The 18,517-nt window shown below is 38.7% G+C and overlaps 2 protein-coding genes across 7 annotated transcripts in view; one reads left to right on the top strand and one right to left on the bottom strand.

Annotated features, from left to right (window-relative positions):
* Positions 1-3,159: 3,159 nt before the first annotated feature.
* Positions 3,160-10,077, bottom strand: CGGBP1 (CGG triplet repeat binding protein 1). 2 transcript variants are annotated; one of them, XM_033211589.1, is made up of 3 exons: positions 9,589-9,885; positions 9,092-9,296; positions 3,160-7,152 (listed from the first exon to the last, which is right to left on the bottom strand). In XM_033211589.1, the coding sequence occupies exon 3, from the start codon at positions 7,127-7,129 to the stop codon at positions 6,626-6,628; it is 504 nt and encodes a 167-aa protein (XP_033067480.1). In that variant the 5' UTR covers positions 7,130-7,152; positions 9,092-9,296; positions 9,589-9,885; the 3' UTR covers positions 3,160-6,625. The 2 variants fall into 2 exon arrangements, with proteins under 2 accessions (XP_033067480.1, XP_033067479.1); XM_033211588.1 differs by lacking the exon at positions 9,589-9,885 and adding an exon at positions 9,896-10,077 and having other exon boundaries at positions 3,162-7,152.
* A 225-nt stretch (positions 10,078-10,302) lies between these two features.
* ZNF654 (zinc finger protein 654) overlaps positions 10,303-18,517 on the top strand; it is a 90,347-nt gene continuing 82,132 nt past the window's right edge. For 3 of the 5 annotated variants that reach the window (XM_033211584.1, XM_033211583.1, XM_033211582.1), the window contains exon 1: positions 10,341-10,583. Coding sequence is in view for 2 of the 5 variants with exons in the window: in XM_033211581.1 (XP_033067472.1) it covers positions 10,398-10,583 (186 nt within the window). In the remaining 3 variants the exon portion in view is untranslated. Of the gene's footprint in view, positions 10,584-18,517 lie in introns of all 5 variants that reach the window. The other 2 variants (XM_033211581.1, XM_033211580.1) reach the window with 1 other exon arrangement.

Below are 18,517 nucleotides of genomic sequence, written 5' to 3'. Positions count from 1 at the left end.
AAATAATAATTAAAAAAATGAATATTTGCTCATCAATTAAAATTCTTACATGAAAATTAAAATGATTTAATATTTTCATTAATAAGGTAGATGAATTATGTCATATTGCTCTTCTTTACAGTTTGGATATCACCATTGTGTGAACAGGTTTCAATAAAAGTCTACCTTATATTTTGTGTGTGACAAAAATAATATGTAATTGGTTTAAATAAGTCAACCATACAAGAATGTATAAAAAGGCAGATGAATATTCTCCCCCCTGCTCCATTTTGTGTCACAACTTGTCTGTTATTTTAACATTCGGCGTGTGTCTGCTCATCTGGTACAAATATATTGCACTTACATAGCCTTGTTCTATTTTTTTCAAAAGTGAGAAAATACACTGTAATTTTTTAAGCTAGCAATTACTGTAGACATCTCTTCTGATCCATACTTTTAGGTCACTTTAACAGCTCATAACATAGATGTGTTATAATGTTTTGACCACTGCCCTACTGAGGGACATTCAGAATATTTGTAGTTGTTTATTACTATATTAAAATGAACTTCCTTTTACAGATATCTTTATATATTGCTATTTTATTTCTGTAGGATATATTCATAAAAGTAGAATTTGCACTTTGGGAGGCTGAGGTGGGCAGATCACAAGGTCAGGAGATCCAGACTATCCTGGCTAACACAGTGAGATCCCATCTCTACTAAAACGACAAAAAATTAGCCGGGTGAGGTGGCACACGCCTGTAGTCCCAGCTATTCAGGAGGCACAGGCAGAAGTTACAGTGAGCCGAGATCGCACCACTGCACTCCAGCCTGGGGACAGAGACTTCATCTCAAAAAAACAAACAAAAAAGTAGAATTTCTAGATTAACAATACATAAAATGTTCATTATTATCATCATTATTACTGTTGAATAGGTACTACCTAAGCACAGTAAAAAGAAAAACATTCAAAAAGGAAAAAGGGATATAAAAACCAAGTCTATTACACACCGATTCCTGTTATGTTTTAAAAGTTTGGAGAGGCCGGGCACGGTGGCTCAACGCCTGTTATCCCAGCACTTTGGGAGGCCAAGCCGGGTGGATCACGAGGTCAGGAGATCGAGACCATTCTAGCCAACATGGTGAAACCCCGTCTCTACTAAAAAGTACAAAAAATTAGCCGGGCGCGGTGGCGGCGCCTGTAGTCCCAGCTACTCCAGAGGCTGAGGCAGGAGAATGGCGGGAACCCGGGGGGCGGAGCTTGCAGTGAGCTGAGATCTGGCCACTGCACTCCAGCCTGGGTGACAGAGCGAGACTTCGTCTCAAAAAAAAAAAAAAAAAAGTTTGGAGACGATATCATCTAATATACATACTAACCCAGACGACTGAATTATGATAATCATTAATGTGTCAATAGATACACCAGTGACTATCTTGATATCAAATATTCAATGAAGTGCCTTTCTTACTGTATTTCAGTAAAGTGTCTGTGGCAGGTTCTTACTTTACAGGCATTTAAATTGGTTAGCTACATCACCTAACAGATTCTGAAAACTATTATTTTATGGATTATATAGACTACCAGATTTTCAAAGGAGAAGCAGACCTTTTAAAAAATCTGCAAATTTTGAACTTTTATTGCTCTTCCAGTACAAAATGAGAAACCAGATGAACCAGTGATAACTATTTACTGGCAACAAGTTTCATGATGAATGCCTAAAGTAGCCGCCTAGAAAAAACAAAGACCTCTCTAATCACTCCCAACCCCCAGGGTCACTATATGGTAACAATGTCTCTTAACTAGAATGCATGCTCATTAAGGGCTGGGATTATTATTTTTTCTGTTGTATCCCCCAGTGGCTAGTGTCAGAGACAGAAATTCAGTAAACACCAGTTGATTGCATATTATTCAAATTTGGCCAAGAACTTGAGGACACGGGCTTTCAAATTATCTGATTCTAACATTTAAGCAAGGAAGAGCTAAGAAGCATTCACTCTAAATAATATACATAAAAACAATTGAAAGCAAGTAACATATGGGAAGGGTAATTCGTTAGAAGTGATGTTATTCATATGATGCAAATCACACATCACATCAAAGTCTTGTTCTACTTCCTACTTTTAAGCTTTTTAGCTTTCCACAGTGCTAGGGTTAGCTAGTCTGATCCCAGAAGTATCCTTGCATCATGACCTATCACAGGTACATAATTCAATTTAATTCACACATAAATGGGGGGTGGGGGGAAAAAGAGAAACTTATGAGACTCAGAGGCACATTCAATAGGTTTACATTTAATAAAGGTTGTGGTGAGACACTTTAGGAAAAGTGAAGGCAGAACTCTCATGGTTTGGTAACATTAAATTGGAAGCAGGGCCGGGCGCGGCAGCTCACGTTTGTAATCCCAGCACTTTGGGAGGCCAAGGTGGGTGGATCACCTGAGGTCAGGAGTTCGAGACCAGCCTGGCCAACATGGTGAAAGCCCGTCTCTACTAAAAATACAAAAACTAGCCAGGCGTGGTGGCACATGGCTGTAATCCCAGCTCCTCAGGAGGCTGAGGCAGAAGAATTGCTTGAACCCGAGAGGTGGAAGTTGCAGTGAGCTGAGATCGCGCCATTGCACTCCAGCCTGGGGGACAAGAGCGAGACTTCATCTCAAAAATAAATAAACAAACAAACAAATAAATAATAAACTGGAAGCAGAACTATTGACTTAAGGCCCTTTCTGCCATTTTGAGTCCAGAAAAAAATAAAAACTGCCTGATTTTTTGCCAAACAGAAGTGATTAGTAGCAGGTTTTCCCTCAAAATTATGTAAAATTGAAATAGTTTTGATTTGTATGCATTTTTTGTTACAAGTGGTAATGAGGATATAGCAGTGAAACTTACAAATTACATCCTTTAATAACTAATACTTCCAAAAGTAAAAAAAAACTAAAATATTTCCAATTAAAAGCAATGATTAAGCTTAAATACTCTCTATATAATTTGGGAGCAAAAGGGATATCTGTAGCTATGATGTGAATCTGATTTGACAGATTTTATACTTTTACACTGAGTATAATGACTAATATTATAAAAGGGAGCTATAACTAGTAGAAAAATAACTCAATAAGATTCTGCTGTTTTGGAATCAGGAGATATATTTGTCATTGACTCACAAAACAAAATGTGCTTTCAAAATCTTTTGAAGCAATTTTTCTGAAATTTATTTCTAAAAGAGACAAAACTTTAGAAGTGACACGTTTATACTAAGCATACATGCGTGAGCAAAAAATAAGCACGGAATACAAAAATGAAATAGTAAAATTTTAATACAGTATTCTGAATACAAGTAGAATACCACTAGATAAGAATTGTATTTACCTAAGAAATCTATGATAGTGTGGGTTGAGATAAACCAGTTTAGGACAGCCACTTCACTATTCACATTTTAATCAGTGCTGACCAGAAGTTACAACAATTTATTTTAGGCTAAGATTTGCAATAAAATCATAGACCCAATCTTCCTTGTTATGAATCAAATGAACACGTTTTAAGGTGATTTGTCCTCACTTAATGGTAGCCGGGGTAAGTCAAACAACAGAGAGCCCTTACAAAGACTAAGCACCAAATGATGAACTGTTTGTGGCTTTTGTTTTGGGCTATCTTAAGTTTTATTTTGTGTTTTCCATTAACATTCATGTGCAAATTCTTACAGGCAAAATTTTAACATGGAAGTTTCAGCTTGGAGATCTTGCCAACTGCACTTACAACAGTTTTTAAAGCAACTGATACTTTCAGAACAATCTCAAGCTTAATTGGTTACCATTACAAGATGCAGAACCTTTTCTTGAATGTTTTCTGGTCCCTGAAAATACATGGGGCCAAATGCATTAACTGGAAATAGCATTTTTTTAAGTCTTAATCAAAGATGATAATGGATAAAATAACTATACAAGCTCTCATACACAATCTTTCTAAATTTTCACCCTGTAAGAAATGATTACAATGTCCTTCAGGCTTGTTATACACCTCCACAGAATCAAAAAGAAAGCCAACAAAGAATTTAACATTTCAACAAGCTAGGAACTATTTACTGTAAGCATATCGTGAAATTCTGGAAGACATACTATCAATACTTTGAGAAAACACTATTAACATGTGTTGAAGAAGGCAGTTTATAAATGAAACATTACAAATCTTATGTTTATGCATACAACTTATAAAATAGAAAGAAGTCGCTATTTTTCCAATAGTATAGCATCACACTAACACTATATAGTTCAGATTGAAAACTTCTGTACACACGTTCACTACACCTCCAAAGCAGCATATGCCTCTTAGACATCCTCATTTGTTATCTAACATATGCCAATCATGGTCTCAGGGATGTGCATCAGTTCGAGCAGGCTACAACAATCATTCTGCCTTATTTCTTTCACTTTAGACAAAGTCAACTAGCTTCAGGGAACAAAAGTTTCATAATCAATGAAGAAACATTAATACCAAATCCCCACAACAAGATGGAAAACATTTCTAAGGGGAGGATATAATCCTAACAGAATGGACTATGCCCCTAGGTAAGTGAATGTGGGAATTAGGAGTCTGAAAAATACATTAAGATATGTAAAATTTAAGTGATTATCAAATCAGTAGTAACTACTAGAAACTTAAATATGAATTATTGATGTTTTTCTAATGCAACATCATCCAGTTTACTGCTTAGGACCACTCTCAAAGCTGATCTGCCATTACATTTTGCCATTAGTGCAAATTAATACCCAAATAATAGGGAGCAGTTTCAATCACATGGAATTTCAAAAAACAGAATGATTGTATAATCTAACTTTTTGTATTCTGAAAACAGTGCTATAAAACTCAAATTATTCCTAGCTTCTAAAATCTACCATCTTGGATAGTTCAAATTAAACATGGTTGCCTGCAAATTCTTTTCTAGAGGAAGTAAACGCAAAACACATATGGTTATGTTTTGCTGCTGGTTTCCTCATACATGTGCTTCATCAATGAGAGCACTACTCTAGGCATGCATTTATTATACTACTTTAACGTAACTGAACATGAGGAAAACAGTTCACATTTTGATAAGTGATTTGTTTTGGTGGCAGGCTTATTTTTTTAATGAAAACAAAGCAAATCTCTGAAGTTAAATGGCCAGTTTGACAACCTGAATTAGAAACTTAAGTCTGTAAAAAAGTCTTAAGACATGGAAAGCTGTTACTGAAAAATACACAACCTAACTTTTTTTCACTTTGGCTTTTTCTTTTATAAATGAAGATTTGTGGTAAAAGTCAAAGAACTCCAAGTCACATAGGGCATAATTTGTCACTGCTTTGTAATAGAAATATATCTCATAAGTATTTTTAACTTGAATTTCAAAGAATTTAAGATTTTTCATTAAAGCTCTAGTCCAAGTTTCCAGCTGTTAAATTTTCAAAAAATATAATTTGGGTCTCTGAGAGAACTTAGCTAGGCTAAGCTACTTGGATAACCTTACAGGACAGTGAGGTTCAAACAGAGATCATTTCCTGAACATGGTTGATCTTTAAGAGAACAATTTCCTCACCCAAAGTTATGCAGGATACTGCCAGATCTCCACTACAAAAAACCTGCCAGAATTTCTAGACAATTGTTTACCATCCATGTTAAAAACCTTGTACCACCGGAGGCAAAGCAGATAAAGTAAACTTGTTTCTAGTCTAGACTATTCATCTAAATAAATTCATAAAGTCATATAGAAAAATGAATAGAAAGTAATTTTATCTGATCTGTCAGCCAAAAAAATCATTACTAATTCTCTATAAAAAAGAGAAAACTCAACCATAACATGTTTAAATAAAAATGCCAACATTGAAGTCTTTTAACAGCAAGACATAGAAAAAAGTTTGCAAATGCAAGATGATGCTTAAAATGAAAGCTATGGTTTGAAATTAGTATTCATAGTAAGAGACTAAAATCTTGTCACTGCAAAATTCCCCTTGGCTTTTGGCATCGACATTGAAAGATTTTAGTCTTTTGGTCACTTGAAGCTGCTACCAAATACAACAAGAAGCCTTTAAAATGGGGGCAGGGGAAGTATGGAATTGAAAGGTAAGTAACTGCATCATATACAAGTAACACGTAGTTTGAAATACACAGTCATTTCTGCTAGGGATCTGAAGATATAAGAACACTTTTTCACTATCCCTTCCTTTTTGAAGAGGATCCTCTAAAGAAAATAATTCCTTTAAGTTACTGTTAAGTGGTGTTACCTGGCGGCAGCTTCAATAGGCTAGTCTTCCATCCAAGTAATTAAGTAATCTTACAAGGAATCATCATACACGGCAACAGAGTAAAAAAGCAGGGCAGTTCTTCCATGCACAAACATTTCAGGAGAAAAACCATTAATTTTAAAGATAACCATCAGGTTTCAGGTATCCTAGCACACTCTAAACCTAGGTTTTGCTTTATACCATTGGTGACTAAAATTAACAATAAGTTTTGCAGTGAGGTGTTTTGTTTTTGTTTTTGCCTGCAACTATATACACATTGCAAAACTATTCTGCGTCACATGATTTTAAATGAAATAAATACAAAAATGAACCACACAATCAACACATAACTTTAATACTCCACATTTATCTTGATCACAATGGTGGTAACCTCCTAGTCAACAATCTTGTGAGTTGAGGAGTTGATTCTCATTCTCATATCCATCAGGAAGATATGCCCTCCGTAGCTGGTCTGACTTAGGTATGGAGCCTCCATTCTTCACATGGCGAGATAGGAAAGCACGGACTGCTGGGTGATCAGCCTTCTCAAGTGGGATGTTGGCTTCCAGGCACATTTTCACAAAGTCCTGGATAACACTGACTTTCTCTGTTTGCGCAGTACTGTTGCATTGAAGAGATGCAGTTAGGGGCCTCTGCTTCTTCCTCACATTCTGCTCTTCAAATTCTGCCTTCCTCTTGGTATGAGTCTTTGACTTGAGGTGGTCACTAATGGCAGACTTGCGAACATGATTCAGAACCACATTGCAAGAAGTGCAGAAGAGTTTTCCTCCATCCTCATGCAGCTCACCTCCAAACTCAGTGACTCGATCCAGGGGAGTCACATACAAAGCAGTCTTAGAACGGTTTCGAGCAGGCGGTGCTGTTACTACAAATCGCTCCATTCTGACTCTAAATAAATATGGTTCTTTCAAGACAAAAGAAACAAAGATAAGTATTATAACAACAGTTCATTCTGGAACAATAAAAGGCAGTATATAAACATTTTAAGATTAAATACTTCAAAACAACTTAAATTAGTAGACTGTGTGTCTATTAATCTTAGCTTACCTGAAATATATAAGGAAAGGCAAAACTAGAACAAATTACTAAGCAGTAGCAATCAGGTCTGTTCCTTGATTTTTATGAAATTCAAATAAATTAGACTATAAAGAAAGAACTCAAACTATCCCAGATGTCACTATTATTTAGGGAAACCTAATAACAGGTCAACATTTAGGATATAAATTACATTCAGGATATAAATTGTATTAATCTCATCCAATTTAGATATGCCTTCAAGTTCAAAAGCGTTTCTTTCCTGTCACTGTTCTGGGACAACTGACTTTAGGAACACAAATGTGGACAAAGTTTTACAAACAGGTGGGCCTAAAAACTGCCATAATTCTATATGAAGATGAATGTAATTTCCAAAACTGTTCTGAGTAAAAACCACACAAAAAAAATTTAGTATAATTAACAGCAACAATGACATTAAATTGTAAAGCCAAAATACACAGTTCAAAGCAAGTTATTTCGTAATGCATGTATACTTCTGTTTTCCAAAAGGTGTTAAGATATGCAGTCTTATTTCTCTAATACTTTTTTGTTTCCTTTTCCCATTAAAATTAGTAATTACATTTAACATTTACTTCACTTATTAACTAGTAAGAACAAAATCAAGAACATACTGTCTAGTATACAGCAGAACCTCAATTAAAATTTGATGGAAAAAGTAAATGAGTACCTTCACTATTTGTCCAAATATTTGTATTTATTTAATCTACAAGCAGCTTAATAATTTCTCAATTTACAATAGTAACACACTTTTATGAGCACTGCACTAAATACCAACATCACAGCCTTACGGGCATTGAAACCTTCAGATAATGAACACATTTTGGTAGGTGACAAATCATCAAGTCTTAATTGTTCCCTGGCCACACCTTTGGGCTCTTACAATAACCAAGACTTAAGAAGTTAAAGTGAATTTGATAAAATTCAAGATAGAATTCTGTCTGCATAAATATGTTAGAGAAATAATTCTAAGTGTGCGCTAAAGAATTATGCTTTATAAGTGTAATCAGAAACGATGGAGTACTCCATGAATACATACTAGAGAATAGCTGGGTAACATGAACTCTGTTTCAAAAGAACTTTAAATTGCCAAGGTATCAGACATTCATGGATCCAGAAGATTAAACATTCCACAGAAATTCTGAAAAGTACGACAAAGTCTAGGTTTTAATAGATTTAATTTTATTTTTTCCATTTTTTTTTTTTTAATTGCACAGCTCTCATTTGCCAAATATTGTGTTAGGCTACAGGTTTGCAACGGCAGAGAAGGCAGCTCTGATTCCTACCCAATACTTACCATTACATGTTTATATTCTAAGTAAATGGTATGTGTTTTATACTCCCCCGACAAATCAGTACCAATTATGATTAATGGTTCTATCCTAGTTGTGGGAAATATTAAATATTTGTGCCCCGTAATGCGTAAATCTTACTTTCTATGTAAAAAGTCTTGTATGGTTAAACATTTGGATTTCAAAAACAATAAGCATGTAATTCTTTGTAGCATAAAATGCCCAAACATTTGTGCTAATGTTAAAGGCCTATACTTTCCAATGTGTTTGTAATTTCAAAAAGTCTGTTTGTGTTACTGCAGAGGCAAATTTCCACCCAGTAGAGGATGCTCGAGTTTACATACCCAAAGAACAAAAGTGTTTTCAGCAGAAGATAAAGACATTTTCAACAGATGAAGAAATTAAAAAGTGCAAGAATTAGCCAACAAAAGAGAAAAAGCAAATCGTTTACTAGATCAAAATAAAACTCATCATAAGTTTTCAAGTTTAAATGTTTACCGGATTAGTTTCCAGTTTTTTTCGTCTTGATACTTAGCAGGGAAGGGTCTCCAGAGCAAAACCAGAGACGCATCAAATCCTGGCACTTTCCGTTTGTTCAACCCCGGAGATGCCTTCAAATCAGTTTTTCAACAAGTGGTGGTGGGGAAATAGTTTCTGGGCTTGCACCCGATTTTCCCTGCGGTGCCAGGAAGTCATGCCTTTACTGTAAAACACGAAAAACAAATGGAAGGAAAAAATGGGGGACGGAAGGAGGGTGACTGAAAAGATGAACAAGAACGTCAACAACTGCCACCACGAAGGTGTTTCTAAAATCACTTTATAGGTAACTCCACACTACAAACCCGATCCCAGCGTTTACCCTTAACACTTCCCCTCCCATGTCCTCCTCCGTGGTCTGCCCGCTTGGCACCTCCTCCCGCTCCCCAGGCCCCGGGGTTCGGGCGGGGGCGGGGGAGAGGCGGGGCGCGGGACGTTCCAGACGTCTGGGCTCCCACCTCGGGCGCCGAGCCCAGCACGCCGGCGCCCCGCCGTCCCGACCCCGCTAGCCCGGCAGGGCCGAGTCCCAGTTGCCAGCTGGGGGCCCGGGAACTCGACAGCCGAGTTGGCGGCAGTCTCAAGGGAGGCGGCGGCAGGCGCCTGGCGGAGGCGGCCGCTGTCAGGCTTCCCGTCTCCTCCCTCTTCCTCCCGCCGACAACTGTGTCCCGACCCCGCCCCCGGTTCCAGCTTCAGGACGGAAGGCCCCGGGCCCAGAGCCCGCACCAACGGCTGGGCCCACCCTCGGCCTCCCTAGCTCCTTGGTACCGTAGGATCGAGGCCGCCGTTAGGGAAAGTGGACGAGGCCCGGCCGGAAAGGAAAAGAGAAGGAAAAAAGAGGAGCAAGGGAATAAGAGAGGAGGAAGATCCGTCGCTGCCGCCGTCGCCGCCGTTGCCCGATCGAGCCCCGCGGCGGCCGCCGTGTCCCCCGCCGCGCCCCGTCCGCCTGCACCGCCTATGGCAGAGCCCGTAGGCGGTCCCCAGCAACCGCCGAGCAGCATTGACCAACAGTCGGCCGGTCTATCAAACGGACTGCTGATTTCACCAATAGTAGTAGAAGGGCGGGCATGGGCATGATTGGCAGCTTGCGTCTTCCAATGAAAACTGGGGGCGTGGGTGGGCGGAGCCGGAAGTAGAGCCCAGCCGAGAGGCCCCTGTCCGGCTAGGGAGGAGGGAAGGGGGAGGGAACTAGAGAGGAGGAGGAGGTTAGCCTAGGCAGCTACAGCGGCGGCGGCGCAGGGGCTGGTACGCGCTGGGCGGCGAGAGCCTCATGGCGGAGGAAGAGAGCGATCAAGAGGCCGAACGCCTCGGAGAAGAGCTTGTGGCCATTGTGGAGTCCCCGCTGGGCCCTGTGGGGCTTAGATCTGCGGGCGACGGCAGAGGCGGCGCTGGCAGCGGCAACTGCGGCGGCGGCGTCGGGATCAGCAGTCGGGATTACTGCCGACGTTTCTGTCAGGTGAGGCGCCCGTTGGCCGCCCCGACTTGTCACCCGGGTCCTGGGCCTCTCTGCGTCTCCTGGCCTTCTCGTCCATGAATCTGGTCTACGTCCAGTGCCCGCTCCTCCCCAACAAGGAGGGTGAGGCTGAAGCTCCCTCCTCCACCTATCCGGCTTGGGGTGGGGGGCGGGGAGCAAGGCGAGGGTGACCCACGGGCTTAGGGTTGCTGAGAAAGTGAGAGTTTGTCGGCAATGGAGGGGCTGGAAAGAAGGAAGGTCGGCTGTCCAGAAAGCTCTGTCCTGACATGCCGTCCCTACCCCAAACAGACCTTCCTGCCCCAGAGTCCCGCCTTTCTTATGTTTCCTACCCTGCCTGGTCTTTCTCACCTCATTTGGCACCTCTGGAAACATTTTCTGCCTTCCCCTCTCCGCCGATTGCCCCCCGTGTTCTCCCCTTTTTTCCGGGATGGGAGACATGCCATCTTTCCTGTCACTGCCACTGTTCACCCTCTTCTAGGGTCTCCTGTCATCCCCTCACAAGATCTCACTGGGCCGGCTCTCCAGTTGGTGTAGACGCTGACCCACGGTGATTTAGTTACTTTTTTCGGACCGAGGGTGCGTTAAGGCAATGTGATTGTCATCTTTTTTTTTTTTTTTAACCTCCTTCCCTTGATACACGCACTCTTTTCTAATTAACTGCTCATAATGAAAGTAATTTTCCTTAAACTCTTGCTCCGGTTAACATCACCAATCTCCCTCACCCTTCAATTTATAATGTATTTTATTTAGCTTGTAAAATACAGTGTCTGAACGGTGACATTAAATTATTTACTCAGTCGACCGTCACAGGGGTTTGATGTTGTTCAAAGTGTTTGTAATCAAATATGGCAAATATACCCTACTTGTTTAGGGGTAAAGTTTGAGTACTCTGAATTCTCATCTATTTGCATTTATAAGTTAAACGGTTTGTTCCCATTCACAACAGTCTTTCTTTGCAAGCTATTTTGGAAAAAAAAAAATTAACTGCTCCTTTTCCATCCCATCCCTTTTAAAATGTGTCTATTATTTTGGATGTACAGGGTTCAGATTCTGGCTCCACCATCTCCTGGCAGAAATTACTACCTTGAACAAGTTACTCTGTGTCTCAGTTTCCTCTTCTGTCAAAGAGGAGTAATAGTTAAATAAATATGTGAAGGGTTTGAATCAGGTAGCTATTCATTTCATTCTGATAACAAGTAGGAAATAAAGTTAATGAGAAGTGGGCATCATGTTTGCTGACATTTCTTTCAATGCTTGTACGGAATTTCTTTCAATGCTTGTACGGAATTTCTTTCAATGCTTGTAAGGGAAAGCTTGTAAGAATTCTCTTACAAGCACTGAAAGAAAAAGGATGGAGTTGACATTTTTCAGGTAAGTTTTTAATGCTTTAATTTAAATTGCCTTTTGAATTCATGTTTTCCCCCAGTGTCATAAAGAAGTTGGTTTGAAGGGTGTGTCAGTTTCTTTGGCATTGCTATTTAATGACTTTCTTGAAAATGTATTTTTATTTTGATAATTGGCATTCACTTTTCTTTTGAAAATTGGCATTCAGTGTCTTGTTTTCAGAGCACTTGTTTTTCTAACTATACCTTTTACATCTAGAAACCACGCTATTGGTAGATTTTGTATCTATAGGAATTGTAAACTTCTGAAGATTAGGATACAATTTATATTTTTAATATATTCAGGGGCTGCAAATCTATTTAATTTTTTTGTTTTGCTTTTTATATCAATAATGATCAACTGAAATTTTAAAATAAATGACAAATTTAGCCTGAAAACACAGTGACTGAATAGTGACAGTACAATATTTTAAGAACAAATGAAGTTGACTATGACTTCCCTTCCTCCTGTATATCCAAGCAAATAAAACAGGAAGAACTTAATGAACGTTTATTTTATATTGCTAAATTATGTTAGACTGACATACTTTCATGTTACCAACTTTTACCTGGAACACAGTTTATTACCTGAAACTTTACATATTTTATAATACTCTGGATTACTGATAGATATGCTCTGAGGTTCTGTCCTGATTTTACTTTGAAGGTGAGCTTTGTGAAGTCCTTTTTCATATTAAAGCTTTTGGATGGAATAAAATATTCCTTTACTAATTTGGCTTGTATGTACCAGAAATAAAATTCTGCCATAGTAATTGCTTCATTTGTCAGTAAGGGAAGTAGGGGATTAATCTAATTCCTAGTCGAAGATTTCTTTTTAAAAATTTGGTTTTCTGACACTTACTGAGGCTAATATTAAGTATAATAATTTGTATTTATTAGTGAATGACTTATTCATGAGTAATGAAATGGATATTGTGCAGCTGGGGTATGTGACAGTTAACTAAATACGTGAATTATACAGACAGCCTAGTGGTGTTTCAAAGAAAGGCTCTGGTTTATCTTCCTCTTTTTAGAGGGAAATATGAATCAAAATTTCTTGGCAGTTAGTTGTGTGGGCAAAGGGAGAGAGGAAGGAACACTTCTTTTCCAGAGCGGTTTTTGTGTCTTTTACCATAAGGAAAAGTAAAACAGAAGATACAGTGTAATGTTGGACTGGCCCTATCACATCCTCCCTTGGCTCTTGTTAGCTGACTCAATAAATGCTTAAATAAAACTGGCCCTTAACTGATACTTAATTTGCTTTGAGGATGAAAAGTAGGGGAAAGTAACTGTTATGGAAGACCTACTAACTCTTAAGCTTCAGACAGCAAGTAACATAGCTGAAATTGAGGACTGAGCAAGTTAATGTGTCTTAGTTTCCATTATGTAGACATGCTGGGATTCGAACTCAGTCTTCAGTTTCTGCTGAAAAGCACATTGAAATTATAAGTAAATCCTCAATTATAGAGGGATTTTTTTTTTTTGCAAGTGGTGTGAAAGGAAAAATAAGTTACCGGAAATAACTTGTTATCATGGATGAAAATTTATAAAGTACTCCTTCATTATGACACAGTAGTAAACAATATTTCTTTTTTTTTTTTTTTTTTTTTGAGACGGAGTCTCGCTCTGTCGCCCAGGCTGGAGGGCAGTGACCGGATCTTGGCTCACTGCAAGCTCCGCCTCCCGGGTTTACGCCATTCTCCTGCCTCAGCCTCCCGAGTAGCTGGGACTACAGGCGCCCGCCACCTCGCCCGGCTAGTTTTTTGTATTTTTTAGTAGAGACGGGGTTTCACCATGTTAGCCAGGATGGTCTCGATCTCCTGACCTCGTGATCCGCCCGTCTCGGCCTCCCAAAGTGCTGGGATTACAGGCTTGAGCCACCGCGCCCGGCCGTAAACAATATTTCAAGAAGCAGACTATTATTGTCTGACTTGTTAAGTGCTGTAAACACTTTTCTAATTCCTGAAAGTTTTAATGATTCAATTTATTTTGTCACCAAATACATTGAATTTTTTTTGTTATAAATTGATTGTAAACTAAGGAAGTTAAGATACTTCTTAGTATGGTGCCAGAATGAATGTAATGAGTAATAAAAAAGGATTTCTGGAACCACTTTGATATGTTGATTGAAATATAATTTAAAATTACTTCACACTACAATGGAGTTAATATTCGTGCCACAAGGATGTCATGAATATAAAAAGAGAGAAGAATGTAAAGTACTTAGTACTGTACCTAGCACACAGACAGACTTAAATAGGTAGATGCTATTAGTATTTCTCTCTTGTAAAATCCTCTGAGGATTCAGGAGGGATGTTAGAGATAATCTGTAGGTAGCTTATAATTTGTGTTTTGCACTAAACTTGAGAGAAAATGTAGAAATGTTACAATTCTTAAATTCTGTTATTTAACTAGAAAAGCTGAATGCTCCTGGTGAAACACAATGATTTATAAAACAATTATGGCAGGGGTTTGTAACATCTCTATGGCAGGGGTTCTCCGATTTTGTTTCCCTTAGGAGACATTTGGCAATGTCAGGAGATACTTTTGGTTGTCATGATTGAGGTTTGCTGCTGACATCTAGTGCGTGGAGGCTAGAGATGCTACTGAACATCCTACAATGCACGGGATAGCTCTAACAGCAAAGAATTATCTGGTCCGGAATATCCATAGTGCCGAGGTTGAGAAACTTGGCTGTACCCTTACTTTGGGACTGTTAGTGGGTACCTTATATGTGTAATGCTGATATAAATGGCAGCAAAGTTTTTAATGATCCTCAAATACTTTTTAAGTAATGACTATGCGCCAGGCACTGGACTAGCTGCCTTAAGAGATGGTATTCACAGAAAAGAGAGTTTGTCTCATTGTATTATAAAACACATTCTAATGTCTGTTAATTTTGAGAAATTAAAATTTGTCTCAGGAAGAAACAATCCTTATTTCTTGGTCTTGGTATAGGATTTACATAATACTTATTAGAGCTCTATGAGTAGTTTTCTAGGGTAGAATGCATTTTTACTAATTCTTGCTATTAATTGGGATTATTTTTACTTTATCTTTAATTTTTATTAATGTACATAGTTTTAAGAAGTCATATAAGGCCTAAATACCAGGAATTGCATGTTGGTGCTAATGGAGACCTGGTTTAAACAAGGTGGGCATTTATTTCTTATGTAAAAAAATCTTGAATAGACAGTGTAGGGATGGTACAGTGGCCATACTATCATTTGCTCTTTCTTACCAGTCATCCTTGTCTTACCATCCCGAGTTTGTGACATGATCCAAGGTAGTTGCTTGAGTCCCAACTATCACATCTGACTTCCCAGTGGCAGGAGCTGGTTGTCTCTATGGTGTAAACCAAAACAACTTGTCCTAAGTCCTATTCAGTGACCCACTTTCGTCTTGTGAGTTATCCCCATCTGAAAAGAATGTTAGGAAATTTTTCTAGATTTTTGTTTCTTGATCAACACATGCCTATGATTCTGTCAGTATGGAAGAAAACAAGAATAGATACTATTGAAACAACTAGCTTCCTTCTTTTCCTTTCTTTTTGCCACAGCTTGTAACAAAAAATAGCAGTCATGTCCTGTCCTCTTCTTTTTCTACTTCTTATTCTCCAGAGGCTATCACTGGCAACTCTTTGAGTTTTGATGTTTACCTCTATATTTATAAGTAATTTTTTCCCTAGTTGTTTTAGATGGAATCAGTTGGCCTAGTACAGGAAGGAGATCGGGACTACCTTACTGTCTCACTATCGATCTCACTATTGAGCATGTTCACTATGTACACTTCGATTATACCCCGTTTTTGTTTATTCCCTTCCTTCCTCCTACCCTGTTTGTGTCCAAATGTTCAGTCTCTTCAGAGAATTAGGAGTTAGTTTCCATTGTTTTGTTAGGGGAGGGACCTGGGGGAGATTTTGAACTGATCTTTTTGTTTCTGACTCTGTTTTCACTTCTTTTGGTGGTATGTGGTGCCTCAAATTCCTGAGATGTTCTGGGGTTCCGGGGTTTTTTCAAGCACACATTAGCTTGTTCCCAAACTCCCTCTACTGATGGCTTGGCTTTCAGTTTCTTGGGTCTGTTAAGTCAGTTACCACCCGTCCATCTAATTTCCAATACCCATTTGTAGATATCTCTCCTTTCTCATTGCTTTGTCCTGTGGGTTTTGCTCTTTTAAAACACAAATATTTTTTACTGTTATTTTAGTGGAGTTTTCAAGTAGGATCAGACGTAAATGTGGTTCAGTCTGTCACATTTAACTAGAAGTCTCAAATTAGTTTTCTAGCTCAGTAAATAATAGTACGAAAGATGAAAAGTATTGAAAATAATTTGCAGTCACTTCCTTTTGAAAAAGAGTATCCTATTTTCTGATCTATTCTGTAGTGAATATCCAGAGCTAGAAATAATTTAATTGCATTGATTTACATTATGTGTTCCTTTTGGCCAAATTATTTTTATTTCTCAATTGCAAATGAAAATTTTAGCTTTTTAAAAAGTTTTCAAATTTTGGCACATTTGGGATATTTCAAGTCTTCATAAAAGGTGAATTCCCTGGAAAGACATTAACTTGTTTATTATAATTAGGAACAAACAAAGCAAATGAATCTTAGATGTTGATGGCTGTATTTGGGGAGCTAAATTTTTTGTTGTTGTTGTTGTTACTGTTGCTCCTCAATGCCTTTATAGGTTGACTTTCAGAGCTGAGTTGAACTGATTGTTCATAATGACATTATTTGTAATAGCAAATCATTGAAAACCACCTAAATGACTATTGTTAGGGGAGTTAGTACATATAATGTAATCCTATGTCCCTTGTCCCTAAACAATCATGTATTTAAAGAATATTTATTCATACAAGAAACTGTTTATAGTATAACTAAAAAGACACAGGACACAGGTGTTTCACTTTTGTAAACAAAAAGACTGAAATATACCAAATTGTTGTTAACTTTGTAGTGTTATGCTTATGGCTGAATTTTATTTTATTTTTTACATTTGTTTATTTTTTTAATTTTAAAAAATTAAACCTACTTTATAATCAAAGAAAAAATAAAGTATATAAAATAAATTTCATTTTCTGTTCCTCACAGATTGTTTATTATTACTATTTTTTTGAGACAGGGTCTGGCTGGCTGTGTCGCTCAGGCTGGAGTGCAGTGTCTGCCATCTAGGCTCACTGCTGCCTCCCCTGACCCAGGCTAAAGTGATTCTCAGCACCCACCAGCCCTCATTCCCAGTAGCTGGGACTACAGGCATGCACCACCATGCCTGGCTAAATTTTTGTAGTTTTAGTAGAGATGAGGTTTTACCATGATCTGCAGGCTGGCCTTTTTTTTTTTTTTTTTGAGACAGAGTCTCGCTCTGTCCCCCAGGCTGGAGTGCAGTGGCCTGATCTCAGCTCACTGCAAGCTCCGCCTCCCGGGTTTAAGCCATTCTCCTGCCTCAGCCTCCCGAGTAGCAGGGACTACAGGCGCCCGCCACCTCGCCCGGCTAGTTTTTTGTACTTTTTAGTAGAGACGGGGTTTCACCGGGTTAGCCAGGATGGTCTTGATCTCCTGACCTCGTGATCTCCCCGTCTCGGTCTCCCAAAGTGCTGGGATTACAGGCTTGAGCCACCGGGCCCGGCTGCAGGCTGGTCTTAACTCCTGAGGTCAAGTGATTCACCCACCGTAGCCTCCCATGGTGCTAGGATTACAGGCATGAGCCACCGCGCCTAGCCCTAGATTGGTTATTTTGTACAAATAGGTGCAAAGTTATTTTGAGTATGATGAAATTTTAATTCTTTGTTTCCCCAAAACATGTGAGATGCTTTTTTTAAAAAAATGAATTGGTTAAATAAACTTGTGGACATCATTTTAGAATGACCAATGAGGTTCTAAACTTCAGTGACTTTTTTATACACAGTCTTTCATTAGATACATGATTATTATTGCTTTCCAAATAACTCATTACATTGCTTCAAAAAATCTATCCCGGCCAGGGTGTGGTGGCTCACACCTGTAATCCCAGCACTTTGGGAGTCCAAGGCAGGCAAATCACTTGAGCTCAGGAGTTTGAGACCAGCCTGGGCAACATGGTGAAACCTTATCTCTACGAAAAAACAAAAAATTAGCTGGGTGTGGTGGCACACACCTGTAGTCCCAGCTACTTGGAAGGCTGAGGTGGGAGGATTGCTTATGCCCAGGAGGCGGAGTTTGCAGTGAGCAGAGATCTTCAGCCTGGGTGACAGAGCGAGACTCTGTAAAAAACAAAAAACAAAACCTCAATTTTAATTTTGTAGATAAAATGGCAGGAGGAAATACTATTTACATGGAGTCGTTCCTTTTAAGTTTTTTAGTTATAATCATCTTTTCACAGTTCTGCCAAACACAAGTAAGACACCATTTGTACTGTTATTATTGGCACTGAATTTTCTGGCTTTCCTGCCAAAATGTGCTAAACTATACCTTAAAAATTACAAACAAAAACAAGAACTTTACAAAACCTGTAGTAAAATATTTGTCTGGTAAGATATGTGAAGAAATAAAGTAAG

This window comes from Trachypithecus francoisi, unplaced genomic scaffold (genome assembly GCF_009764315.1).
Source record: "Trachypithecus francoisi isolate TF-2019V2 unplaced genomic scaffold, Tfra_2.0 Lachesis_group0, whole genome shotgun sequence".
NCBI lineage: Eukaryota > Metazoa > Chordata > Mammalia > Primates > Cercopithecidae > Trachypithecus > Trachypithecus francoisi.
Note: the sequence above shows the minus strand (reverse complement) of the source record. Positions and strands in the feature narration are given on the sequence as shown.

Excerpts from the sequence above, each read along its gene's own strand:
- CGGBP1 (XM_033211588.1), bottom strand. The coding sequence starts at position 7,129 with ATGGAGCGATTTGTAGTAACAGCACCGCCTGCTCGAAACCGTTCTAAG.